The sequence below is a fragment of the Astyanax mexicanus genome, chromosome 4 (assembly GCF_023375975.1).
Source record: "Astyanax mexicanus isolate ESR-SI-001 chromosome 4, AstMex3_surface, whole genome shotgun sequence".
Taxonomy (NCBI): domain Eukaryota; kingdom Metazoa; phylum Chordata; class Actinopteri; order Characiformes; family Acestrorhamphidae; genus Astyanax; species Astyanax mexicanus.
The window spans coordinates 9819912-9832500 of record NC_064411.1 but is presented as its reverse complement, the minus strand read 5'-3'; the positions used below and the strand labels follow the sequence as shown (position 1 = coordinate 9832500).

General features: G+C 35.9%; 8 protein-coding genes across 10 annotated transcripts in view; 5 read left to right on the top strand and 3 right to left on the bottom strand.

The window, feature by feature from the left end:
* Nucleotides 1–7144, top strand: part of LOC125801206 (zinc finger protein 585A-like) — a 308944-nt gene extending 301800 nt beyond the window's left edge. Inside the window, exon 5 of the transcript XR_007438651.1 lies at nucleotides 6984–7144. The gene's annotated coding sequence lies outside the window, so the exon portion shown is untranslated. The remainder of the gene's footprint in view (nucleotides 1–6983) is intronic.
* Nucleotides 1–8144, bottom strand: part of LOC125801280 (zinc finger protein 239-like) — a 316465-nt gene extending 308321 nt beyond the window's left edge. Inside the window, exon 1 of the mRNA XM_049477734.1 lies at nucleotides 8094–8144. The gene's annotated coding sequence lies outside the window, so the exon portion shown is untranslated. The remainder of the gene's footprint in view (nucleotides 1–8093) is intronic.
* The window catches only part of LOC125801215 (uncharacterized), a 236099-nt gene extending 227131 nt beyond the window's left edge, over nucleotides 1–8968 (bottom strand). The window contains exon 1 of the mRNA XM_049477582.1: nucleotides 8892–8968. The gene's annotated coding sequence lies outside the window, so the exon portion shown is untranslated. The remainder of the gene's footprint in view (nucleotides 1–8891) is intronic.
* Nucleotides 1–12589, bottom strand: part of LOC125801409 (zinc finger protein 239-like) — a 285147-nt gene that overhangs the window by 78729 nt on the left and 193829 nt on the right. The window lies entirely within an intron of this gene.
* Nucleotides 1–12589, top strand: part of LOC125801273 (zinc finger protein 239-like) — a 256548-nt gene that overhangs the window by 186185 nt on the left and 57774 nt on the right. The window lies entirely within an intron of this gene.
* The window catches only part of LOC125801434 (zinc finger protein 239-like), a 223537-nt gene that overhangs the window by 186218 nt on the left and 24730 nt on the right, over nucleotides 1–12589 (top strand). The gene's annotated exons all lie outside the window — the stretch shown is intronic.
* The window catches only part of LOC111188756 (zinc finger protein 665-like), a 427711-nt gene continuing 420572 nt past the window's right edge, over nucleotides 5451–12589 (top strand). Inside the window, exon 1 of the mRNA XM_049477572.1 lies at nucleotides 5451–5529. The gene's annotated coding sequence lies outside the window, so the exon portion shown is untranslated. The remainder of the gene's footprint in view (nucleotides 5530–12589) is intronic.
* Nucleotides 5523–12589, top strand: part of LOC125801366 (zinc finger protein 501-like) — an 84430-nt gene continuing 77363 nt past the window's right edge. The window contains exon 1 of the mRNA XM_049477978.1: nucleotides 5523–6917. Coding sequence (XP_049333935.1) covers nucleotides 5594–6547 — 954 coding nt within the window. The 5' untranslated portion in view covers nucleotides 5523–5593 and the 3' untranslated portion in view covers nucleotides 6548–6917. The remainder of the gene's footprint in view (nucleotides 6918–12589) is intronic.

Below are 12589 nucleotides of genomic sequence, written 5' to 3'. Positions count from 1 at the left end.
TGAATTCATATGCAAATATCAGTTTCAAACTAATTAATTGTAAAATAAATAAGATTTGTTAAAGAGTTTATTTGTTTATAGAATTATAAAAACTTTTTTCAGCTTTTATAATATGAGTCCAGCAAGCATTCTCATTCTACTACAAAATATTAAACTATTTTGGCCAGATTAAATCTGGTTCTGTGTAGAAATATAAAGACAAACACCTCTGGTTGCTTGAGTCACTTAAAACAACCCAACAAATAGCACTTACCAAATTTTACCCAAAGGTCAGAACTATTGTTAAAGTAGAAATTGTGACATTTCTTTTCAACACTTTCTTCAATACAAATATCCATTAGAACTAAGAAATCTTCAGGATTCTTTCAATATGTAAGAGTGCTTTACACCAAGAAACCCTATGTTAACAAGTGATTCTTAATATGCTTAGTTATATTGGTATATAATATAATAAAATCATCTAGTCCATATTTAATTTAAAATTAAATAATAAACTTTGATTACTAAAAAATTGAACCAGATAAGGTGAGCTTTCACTTAATTGATCAATAGTACCATTTTGACTACCCCAAATAGAAGCAGTTACTCCTTGTATTAAATAATAAATGCTTCACTTTGTGATGGTCACCATGGATATTCAAACAATTTTGTACTGACAAAATTTACCATGTAAGTTAACACTGTTCAAAAAAATTAATACATTTATACAACCTTTTTAACACTGTATGTAATAAATGCCAAAGTTGTACCAGATGGACTCAATGTTGATGGTAAACTTCAAGTGATGGCCCAACTTGTTTTTACCATCCTATTAACAAATAAGCTCTTAAACAAAATCTTATTTATTTTACAATTAATTAGTTTAAAACTGATATTTGAATATGAATTTCTAAATGTTTTTACAAGTGTGAAGTACCCTTCTATACAGAAATCAGGATGGTCCATTGTGATGTCAGAGAGTGATTTTACAGGGAGGAGCTGTGAATGACCTCAATTTATGGAAAGCTTTCAGAATACATAAATAGTAAGACTTTAGACAAGGTGAGCAACAAACAAGATCTGCTGCAGTACGATCTCCTTTTCAAGAATCTGCAGGACATCAAGAAGGTAAATGTAAATAAAATGTAACCATATTATTTTAAATGAAATTTAAATGAGATTTAAAAAGTGGAATCAATTTCACAATTGGTACAACGACACTGACCTTTCCATAATAATTAGTAAGTGCTATTTGTTGAAGTTGTACAGGAGCAATCAGAGAATCTCTACAGAGGAAAAAACTATCTGAATCTCAAGCCTCTCAACAGAGTCTGAAATGTATAAAAACATATAAACATTTTTTATTCTATAAAGTATCAAACATTTATAAATCATTACTTTTAGCAGAATAACAATTTATAAATGTTTGATACTTTTTAGAATAAAACATTCAATCATTTCCTCAAAACAGAACAACTATAACTATTTTGTCATCGCAGAGATAATTATTAAAGCTTTTAAGCTGCAGCTCTGTGTGTAACTCCAGCATCAGTAGCAGTAATGCTAGTAAATCTACTGAATAAAAACATTAGTTTTAGAAAAATGGAAATATAGTGGTACGTTTTCTTTCCTATTTTAGTGAAATACTTTGTTCTACTTTGTAAAATTAAAGGAAACCCCCAGAGAAGTAGTTATACAGTGTTTTAAATGAGAGTTTTAGCTGTTTAGCTCCATTCAGCTCCATGCATTGAGGACTCCTTCGCGGGCTCCCTCTAGCGGTGATGGGGTATAATGTGATATAGGGGGGGAGGGGGCGGGGCTCTCCATAACCCGGATGAGGCTGAGCTTCCGGGGTCTGTAGCTGGAGCGGAGACAGAGCAGGAACAGCTGACGCTACAGAAGGTATGGAGAATCTCTTTCTTTCTCTCTCTCTCTTGTTTACAGATCATACACAGGATAACGGAGCCTCACACTTCTGCCTTCCCTCCCCCACATCACTAACACACACCTGAGATTAATCTGAACTAAACCTGAGATAAATCAGTTCTGTGGAAATTCCTTCTTAAGTCTGTGTGATAAGTCTCTACTCATTTCTTAGTTACTCTAGTTCAGATTGTTTAGTTTAGTTTCGTTTCAAAATTTCCTTCTACTAAATCCAGTTTCACAGTTGCTGGGAAGTCATGTGACTTTCCCGTCAAAATAAAAGTCAGCTTGTAAAATGTTAAATTTAAGAATGCAGGAATTAGTGATTTTAGTGATTATAGAGAGGAGAAGTTCAGGTAAGAAGTGGAATTTTACTACGTAACATTTATTGGCTCACTGATTTAACAGAAAATTTGCTATTTCACTGTAATAATGAACATAAAAATTACAATATATTTAGCCCCGCTGTTAAGAAATTCCAGCTAAACCATTACTGTTGAATACAGTCTCCATACAGTGCTTCTTTAATGATACTTAAATAAATAAATAGTTAAATGACTCTTAACAAGACAGTATCACATATTACTAAATTACCAATGTTAAAAAATGTAGTAGATCCTGTTAATTATGATATGAGTCTTCAGTTAAAGGAATTTTAAGCACGTTGTAAGCACGGTTAATTGATGTAAACTTATTGGTAATGTTATCTGCATTTAAAATATTTTGTTAAACATATATAGATGTGTCAAACACTGTGATTTAATGTTTAACAGAAGTAACACTATAAAGAAAGATATATTTAATTCAGCTGCTGACAGCATGTTTTATACTGTACTATTTCACAATCGTACATTTTAGTACCTATTTTATTATATTTACTATATTATTTCATGCATTTATAAGTTTGAAAAACCTTTTAATTAATTTTAAACTTTATCAAACTACTTTATAATATATATTTTTACAGATATAAAACAGAATATTATTACATATTAGGGGGACTTTTATTTTGACAGAAAATCGTTTAGGATCACAATAGGCCATCGCAGTTGTGTAGTCATTTTGTAGTCGGTGACATGTTGTTGTTTATGCCCATATTTGGGGTTTCATGTCTGTACTGTTTTTGTAAATGGCAAAAATGAACAGGCCATTCAAAAACTCGCCTCTATCTAAAGCTGGGCGATATGGCCCAAAAAAAAAATATTTTATTTATTTATTTTTTTTATCCGATTTTCGATTTAAACACATTTTTTCCCCTACTAAAAATATAATTAAAGAAATTGTTAAAAACTAGTTTTTATTTATTTAGTTTTCACTTAAATGTCCCCTTTGTGGTTAAAGTGCTACGAGAAACAAACAAAAAACAGAAACAATGCAAAAGATCTGGTAACTTTTCGAAAGCTAGTTTAGGTACTGACACAATGCACCCTCAAACTTAAAAAATAAATAAATAAACCCATCCTCAAAGAACAAATAGAAAGAAATAAAATGGTACCCTTTTTGATAAAACTTACAAAATAAAAAACAAGTACAATTAAATATGCTATTAAGTAAAAACTTTTCCCAATTGGGCTTGAATTGCAAAACAAAGCTTTTAAATAAGTGCCAGTGTTCTATAAAATGAGATGATATTTTCTCATTAATATGCAAAAAATCATAAACTGTAGTGCTTACAGAACCTGGTACGTAGTTGGAAGATGTGTCAGGGACAGTTGCTTGTTTTACTTTGGATGGTGTGCTAGCTCACTCTGAAGTACAGGAGCCCACAGGGGAGCTTCTGTGGTCAAAATTAAAACTCAGAGAAAATCGATTTTCATAAAAACACATTGTCCTTAACTGTAAATTAGAATTAATCAAAAAATCAATTAATCGCCCAGCTCTACCTCTATCACATTCTGTGCTAAATACATATGTTTAGGACCCTGTACGTTTTATTCTGTGTACATTTTCCTCCTGGACATCACTGGATCCTCTGTATTACGAGATCGTTTAAGTGTAGTAATTAGATTAATGCTAGAGTTTAGCTAATGCTACAGCGCACTGAACTGACCTCACAACATAGCAGCGCTGAATGTGGGGGGAATATCAGAGATTAGGGATGTCCCGATCCAGCTTTTTGAACTTCCGATCCGATACCGATATTTATTTGCACTTCCGATCCGATACCGATATCGGCCGATACCGGCCTATCCGAGCATGTATTAATGTTTAAAGTTATTTAGCCAACGTACTTACTGTTGTCAAACTCATGTTGAAAAGCTTTTTACTCTTGATAACAAGTAGCCAGCTGAATAAGGTGTGTTTGAATAATTAGGTGTGTTTGGTTGGTAAGGAGAAACTGACCTGTTTATTTAGCAATTAATAAACTCAAAATAGACAAAATAATAAATAACAATGAGAAATGGCGACAGTAAACCAAGGCTTAAAAAGCCATAAGTGCAAATAATATTGTAAATTGTATTTAAAAAAGCAAAACACACAAAGTGAGTAGAAAATAGTCTATTAACAGCATCAGTACTCTTGAGTGCTGTACTCATCAGTGCTTTTGAACAAGTGTAAACCAAAGCTTAAAAAAATCAGTGCAAATATTGTAAACTATTTAAAAGCAAAATGCCTTCTACTCCCTACTCTCTACTCTTCTACTCTCCTCCACACTTTGCTGCTCCAACCCCATCTACACACTCCCTTCAATTCCAACTGTTTGCCGTGCCTGCAGTCCGAGCATGATTGGGAGATTCTTTTTATACAAAGACGAGCATTTCAATATGCTCAGGTGTCAGCTTGCTCCTGTGTTAGTAATGTAACCATAATATAATAAATATTTTGTATAAGCAATTAAAGCTAAATTTTCTAAATAAGCTACGTTTCACACAGTTTTACCTTTTAGTTGCATAAATAAGAAACATAACATGTTTCATAAACTTCTTTATTTGCAAATAATTGTGAAATCGTGAATTGTGAAATAATTGTGATCGAACAACAGGCACTCTGGTTTTATCCTAGAACTTAAATAAAAGTACTCAGGGAAATAGGAAACAAGTATTTTCTTAGTACCAACTTTAAATCATTTACTCAGAAACTAACAAAAGTTTAAAACTTTTAAAAAAGTTTAAAAAAAGAGGGGGAAACATAAAGCAGCCTCTGGAGAACTCCCAAGGAGGCTTTAAATAAAACCTAAGGATTTTTTTTTCCTTTTGATTTACTTTTCTTTCTTTTTAACAATCTAGGAAAGTTCTCAGCTTCTAGTGGGACCTGAACTGAATTTAGACTGTCTGTTTGAACAGTGGGCCACCCTTATAAAGGCATTAAACAGGTGTCAGCCTGATTATTGCAAGTGGGTAAAGGTGGCCTCCCTCTAGTGGCTGGAGGACCACCAGTGCCCCCTTACACTGTGGACTTCGACTGGGATAAAAGTACAGAAGCTTTTATGGTAAATGAAGATGTCCCAGTAGTTTCATCAGTATAGTGTAACTGATTTAGGCAGTTCTCTTAAGTTAATTGACCTGCTTTTATTTTAATATTCAATGGCATTTTTCTTTGTTTTTTCCAGAAATGAAAATATTCTCCTGAAATTCATCACCAACAACCGGGATATTTAACAAGAGCAATGTTAAACTGCTGAAAGAGGTGAAGCACCAGCCATCCAGAAGAATCTCCAGAACATACACAAATTGTTGCATTTAACAGACAAATGAAGCCAAGTCCCGACATGGAGAAACATCAGCACTCTGTCAAGAGTTTTACTAAACAGAGTAATCTCAAAAAACACCAGCGCATTCACACAGGAGAGAAACCGCATCACTGCTCAGACTGTGGGAAGAGTTTTACTGAACGGAGTAGTCTCAAAAAACACCAGCGCATTCACACAGGAGAGAAACCGTATTACTGCTCAGACTGTGGGAAGAGTTTTACTGAACGGAGTAGTCTCAAAAAACACCAGCGCATTCACACAGGAGAGAAACCATATCACTGCTCAGACTGTGGGAAGAGTTTTAATCAGCAGTGTAATCTCCGAAAACACCAGCGCATTCACACAGGAGAGAAACCATATTATTGCTCAGACTGTGGGAAGAGTTTTACTGAACCGAGTGCTCTCAAAAAACACCAGCGCATTCACACAGGAGAGAAACCGTATTACTGCTCAGACTGTGGGAAGAGTTTTAATCAGCAGTGTAATCTCCGAAAACACCAGCGCATTCACACAGGAGAGAAACCGTATTACTGCTCAGACTGTGGGAAGAGTTTTACTCAACAGATTAATCTCCGAATACACCAGCACATTCACACAGGAGAGAAACCGTATTATTGCTCTGACTGTGGGAAGAGTTTTAATCAACAGAGTACTCTTCAAATACACCAGCGCATTCACACAGGAGAGAAACCGTATTACTGCTCAGACTGTGGGAAGAGTTTTACTGAACCGAGTACTCTCAAAAAACACCAGCGCATTCACACAGGAGAGAAACCGTATTACTGCTCAGACTGTGGGAAGAGTTTTAATCAGCAGTGTAATCTCCGAAAACACCAGCGCATTCACACAGGAGAGAAACCGTATTACTGCTCAGATTGTGGGAAGAGTTTTACTCAACAGAGTAAACTCAAAAAACACCAGCACATTCACACAGGAGAGAAAACTCCATCTTAGATCAGTTTGAAGGCAATTAAAAGGCAAATCATAAGTCTTTTGGACACAAATGTTTAACCTTGTCAATAAACTGAATTTAACAATGGATTTTACAGGTTCAGCAAAATTAATCTTAATCATCGATCATGTTTATTGAATTCCATGTTATGTTTTCTTATATGTTCAATATTCCAGGACATTCTTTGTGAGACAGAGCTCAGCGCTTAGGGTAGTTACGGGAGGAGTTCAGTTCTGAAAAAGCGAAAAAAACTTAGTCTTTAAAATTTAGTGTGATAAATGTGATAGTTAGAGTAGGATTCTTAGCTGGCAACTAAACATTTGAGCCAAATCTTCAGAGCTTCAGAGCCACAGAGAGACGACACTGTTCCGGGTACTGCCGTGTGGACCGGAGGAGCATCCAGACCCTGCAGAGAGGCCAACAAAATCCTTTCCAGAGGTTAAATAAAACGCTCCAGCCGTAGTTCCCATACTGAAATCAACCTCCTCCGGGCTTGTGTAGCGCTGTAAGGTTGCAGGCTCATTTATTCCCTCTGATGGTGTTCTCGTTGGTCTATGGTTCAGTCGTTCTGATTAAAAATCTGTTACCATAGAGGGATATTTGGTTGTTGTATTACTCAAGTTTTATACTCGCTTATCTTTTCCTTATTGAATTTTATATCTTGCTTAAGGTTTTTTAATCTTTAACCTCTTAACATGCCCTGGCCCGCCGGCGGGCCAGAAATCCGCATGAATTATTAAAATCATATTTGCTTGTGTTTATCTGAGTAACTGTAGGGTCAATATAGACAAGCTATATACCATTTAAAAGCTTAGAATCTCAGCTTTTCAGTCATCTAGGTTTTATCTTTATATATATATATATATATAAAGATTTTATCTTTATATATTCTCAAGTAATGTAACTGATTACGTTACAAATTACATTTTGAGTGATGTAATCAGTAATCTGTTTACATTTTAAAAGTAACCTTCCCAACACTGCACTCCTTCAATATTAGTGATGTACTCCTCTATACAGTTGGTGTATTCATTTAACAAAACTGCTCTTGTTAATAAATATCCCTCTTCAGCCCTTTTTTCTAGATCGTTCGTGGTTAAACGTGGTAAGAGCTGAAGATATCTGCTCCAGAACTGATCATTTACATTAATTAAATAAACAGAACCACAACATTCCTGCACATACACAACACAAATAATCCCAAACGATTATTAAGCATCTGTAACTGCACATATATCTATAAAATATGAAACAGAAGTAAATACAGCACATAAACAAACATTTTCAGGCTCAGTCACATGTAGTGTTTTGGCGCTGAAACGGCTGTACCTCAGAGCTGATAACCCGACCGGGGCAGAAATAATTAATTATTAGGTAAAATATGCTTCAATACCCGCTAAAAATGCTCAGAAGAGTGACTAGCAGTTCTCTTGTTGGTGCAGGGAATTGTAGTTCAACATAAAATCACAGAAAAATAATGACCTCTTTACTGTTACAACACATCAACCAACCTCCAACAAGAGAGAGAGAGAGAGAATTTCTCCATACCTTCTGTAGTTCAGCTGATTCTGCTCTTCCTCCGGCGCTCCAGCTACAGACCCCCCAGCTCAGCCTCATCCGGGCTATGTAGAGCCCCGCCCCCTCCCCCGCTATATCACATTATACCCCATCACCGCTAGAGGGAGCCCGCGAGGGAGTCCTCAATGCATGGAGCTGAATGGAGCTAAACAGCTAAAACTCTCATTTAAAACACTGTATAACTACTTCTCTGGAGTTTTCCTTAAATTTTACAGTAGAACAAAGTATTTCACTAAAATAGGAAAGAAAACATGCCCCTATATTTCCATTTTCTATAACTAATGTTTTTTTTTCAGTAGATTTACTAGCATTACTGCTACTGATGCTGGAGTTACACACAGAGCTCATTTAAATGATTAAAACTGCAGTTTAAAAAGTTTTAATAATTATCTCTGCTGTGAAGAAACAGTTATAGTTGTTCTGTTTTGAGGCAATTAGTCAATTTTTTATTCTATAAAGTATCAAACGTTTATAAATTATTATTTTGCTAAAATAATTTATAAACGTTTGATACTTTTTAGAATAAAAAAAATGTTTATAGGTTTTTAGACATTTCAGACTCTGTCGAGTGGCTTGAGATTCAGAGCAGATTCTGAAGTTAGTTTTTTCCTCTATAGAGATTCTCTGATTGCTCCTGTACAACTCCAACAAACAGCACTTACTAATTACTATGGAAAGATCAGTGCTGTTGTGACATTGATTCTGGTAGAATTATTTTTTATCTAAATTTCATTTAAAATATTATGGTTACATTTTCTTTGCATTTACCTTCTTGATGTCCTGCAGATTCTTGAAAAGGAGATTGTACTGCAGCAGATCTTGTTTGTTGCTCACCTTGTCTAAAGTCTTACTATTTATGTATTCTGAAAGCTTTCCATAAATTGAGGTCATTCACACCTACTCCCTGTAAAATCACTCTCTGACATCACAATGGACCATCCTGATTTCTGTATAGAAGGGTACTTCACACCTGTAAAATATTCGAAATTCATATGCAGATTTCAGTATTAAACTAATTATTTGTAAAATAAAGAATGAATTGTTTAAGAGTTTATTTGTTAATAGAATGACAAAAACAACTTGGGGCATCACTTGAAGTTTACCAATAACAGTGAGGGCGAAGTCCATCTGGTACAACTTTAGCATTTATTACACACACAGTGTTGCAAATATCAGTTTTAAACGAATTCGTTGTGAAAATGGCATGAATTTATGCAGTATTTTATGAGTGATTTATCATTAATTCATGCACATAATACATCATCTGTCATTATGAATATACATGAAGTAAGCATGTCTCGTACATGTGTTAATGTATAAGTTCATGTAGTAATTAAGGGACACACAGTGACATGAGTTATTTATGATGTTGATTCAGCTCTTTATATTAGGAAATTGAGGTAAAAACCAAAGGATCCGCCAACACCTCATATAACAAAAATATTCAGCGTTAATTAAGTATCAATTCTTCATGAGTTCATGATGTTTGTGGACCTTAAAGTAAAGTGGTACAATATTCATTCTATAATACTGGTGATGGTAATGATGAAAAGACAGAGGAACCAAGCAAACATTGTTTATTGTTTTCAATGTGAACAGTAAACATGGATTAACTGGCATCTCATAGCAAAGCTTTAAATAAAAAAATATTCAAAAAATGAACCAATAATAAAAGAGTGAGCCTGTTATGGGTTGGGGTCCTGTCCAGCATGTTTCCTGCCCTTTCTGCCCATATACGTTTTATTTAAAGAACCGTTGAATAACTATTGTTTTAATTTTTTTACAACACAGTGGCATCTCCTGCACTGGTTACATAACCCGAACACTGAACAACTGTTAACCGTTACAGGAAAAACAAAGACGCAGCTTTGTTAATTCTTCTTAGAAATGTCCAGCAAGGATCCCTCTTCTTTTTTGAGAATTGCAGTAGCAGTGGGCTCCTGTTCACAGGAAGCTCCTGCAAACTTTTTCAGGAGGTCCTTTGGTGGAAGAGTGTCTGCCTCCATCCAGAGAGAAATGACCACAGAGACCCCTCATCCTCAATGGTGACATCCCTCAGAGAGATGTCCTCTCCAGAGACAGTGGTTCAGATAGAGCTCACCTAAAGAGAGAGAGAAAGAAAAAACACTCACAAAACATGTTACCTTTTTACAGTCACAAGATTCAGCAAAATAACCTGAATATTTATTTTACACTAAAAATGTAAAAAGACCTATCTGCTTAGACAGGGATCAAACCTAGTCCTAGACTACATATTCATTTTAATGAAAAACCTTAATTCTAAATGCTGCGTAGTCCAAGACTAGGCTTAATGTGAGCACTCGCCCAGACCACGGCCCTCCGACCACTAGGGGGAGGCCACGCTACACCTCTGGCAATAATCAGGGTCGATTGGCGACAGCTGTGTGCAAGCTTTAAAAGCCGGGCTCATATGCACCCCAGCCCAGAGTCTTAACCCTCATGTTGAGAGTGAGATCACTCCAGTTTGTTGAAAAGAAAAGAAAAGAAATGAAAAGAACACACAGTGAAGGCTGGACCTGTTCCTCCAGAGCAGTCAACTGTGTTTCTGTTTATCTCTTCCCAGAGAAGCCTGTTGCCCTCTGTGCCTTTCCCCTTTTTTCCAGTGGTCTGTAGCCACCCTATATCTTTCTTTCCTTGCTGTCTTTTCCTCTCCACTCCCTTCTCTGAGTGAGAGAGAAAAAAACAAATAAATAAATAAAAGAGAGAAATAAAAATAAATACAGGACCAGAGACGTTCTTCCTCGTATAAACCCCCACCACTCTTTACTATTTCCCAGTAGGCTTTTTACTTAGAATTTTGTTTGTTTGGACTTTCTTTGTTCTCATTTCCCACCTACTCGTCCTACTCTGTTCTAAGGGCTGCCACAGCCACACATGCCATGGTGGCGCAGTGAGATTATCCGGCGCATTCAGCCCCTTTTCATGGCTCGCGGGGGTTCAAATTCCGGAGCACCACGTGATGTTGTTATTATTTTTTTATTTATTTTTTATTACGTTTGTTTTTCCCAGTGAAAAGCTTTGCATCTTACAGGGTAGTGACCTCTGTTGGTGGGTAAATGGTCTCCATGTCCAGCTTGACCTCAGTCCTCAGACACACTCAGTGCAGGTGGAAGAAACCTGAACCCTGTGCAAGAAGCATTTTTGGCGGTTAAGGCGGTTCTTCCTTAATAGAAGCATTTTTAACGATGCATGTCTCGCCTTTAAATAACTTATTTAAAAGTGCTCTTTTAGATATAACACTACATAAAATGAGAAAACCTGGTCTAAAATAATAACAATAAAATGTTTTAAGGTGTTTATTTGATTTACATTACAACTTGGATCAATCAGACACTGTTTCTTGTGCATATTATAGTGAAATCGGCAAAACTAAGGTTTTAAGCTTCCCATATAGTCACTTTTAACAGTATATAATGATGGAAAAAATTTGAATTTCAAAACATATGCTGAAGATTTGCATACGGTTGTCAATTTAAAGTGTCCTGCTCAAGAAACACGTGACAAGCCTCTTATGAAAACACATAAAAGCCAAAGAAATATGAACTCGATATTACAACATGTTTAAGATATTTATTTTCTCATAAGTGGCAGCAATACGCTTCGGTAGTAATGGTAATTGAAATTACAATTCGGTTATCTGTATAGCTTATTAGCAACTTAGCCTAGATTATCGGCACCACGCAGGGTGCGGAACCAGAGCGTTACAGCTGTATACTGGATTGGAGCATTTTAGTCATTCATCCAGAAAAAAAATCTGCATGTTGGGCAGATGCAGGGCAGATTACAGCAAAACTTAGGGTCAAACTTGGCGCCGTAAAAAAAAAAAAACTTGAAAAAATAGTAACTTGTTTCTGATTCCAAATTAACAGCGTGTGTTAACAATTTAACGTTGACAGCCCTTACAATTTCAAATTAAAAATCACAGAAACAATGACCTGAGAATCTGCAGTTTACAGTGTGAACTCTTCAATCCAGGAGAGAGCAGGTCCGCTGAAAAACTTGAAGAGTTTACTTGTTTGTAGTCATCGATTACGAAAATACATCGATTTGCATAACGTGCGTCGGCGCGTCGTAAACATGGCGGCGCCTGTGGAGAGCATTAGAGGTTAGATCGGTCCCAAAAATTCCGACTGGCTGTTTTCGGGCTGTTTGAATGAGCGAAATATGATCAGAATTATGTTAAATTACACTGTAACATAGAGGCATAGAACTATTATTTAATTAAAATGATTTTTAAGAACAGCTAAACACAGTGCTGCAGGTCAAACGCGGAGGAGTTCACGTGCGAGAGAGAGAGAGAGAGAGAGAGACACAGAGAGAGAGAGAGAGATTTGCTTGTTCTGGTGAGAGCTACTCACAGGTGAAGGTTCTCTTTGATCTCCTCGTGCTCATATTCTAGTCCCATACATAATTCTGCAGCTCCCTCAGTGTTTTCTGTCGTATTT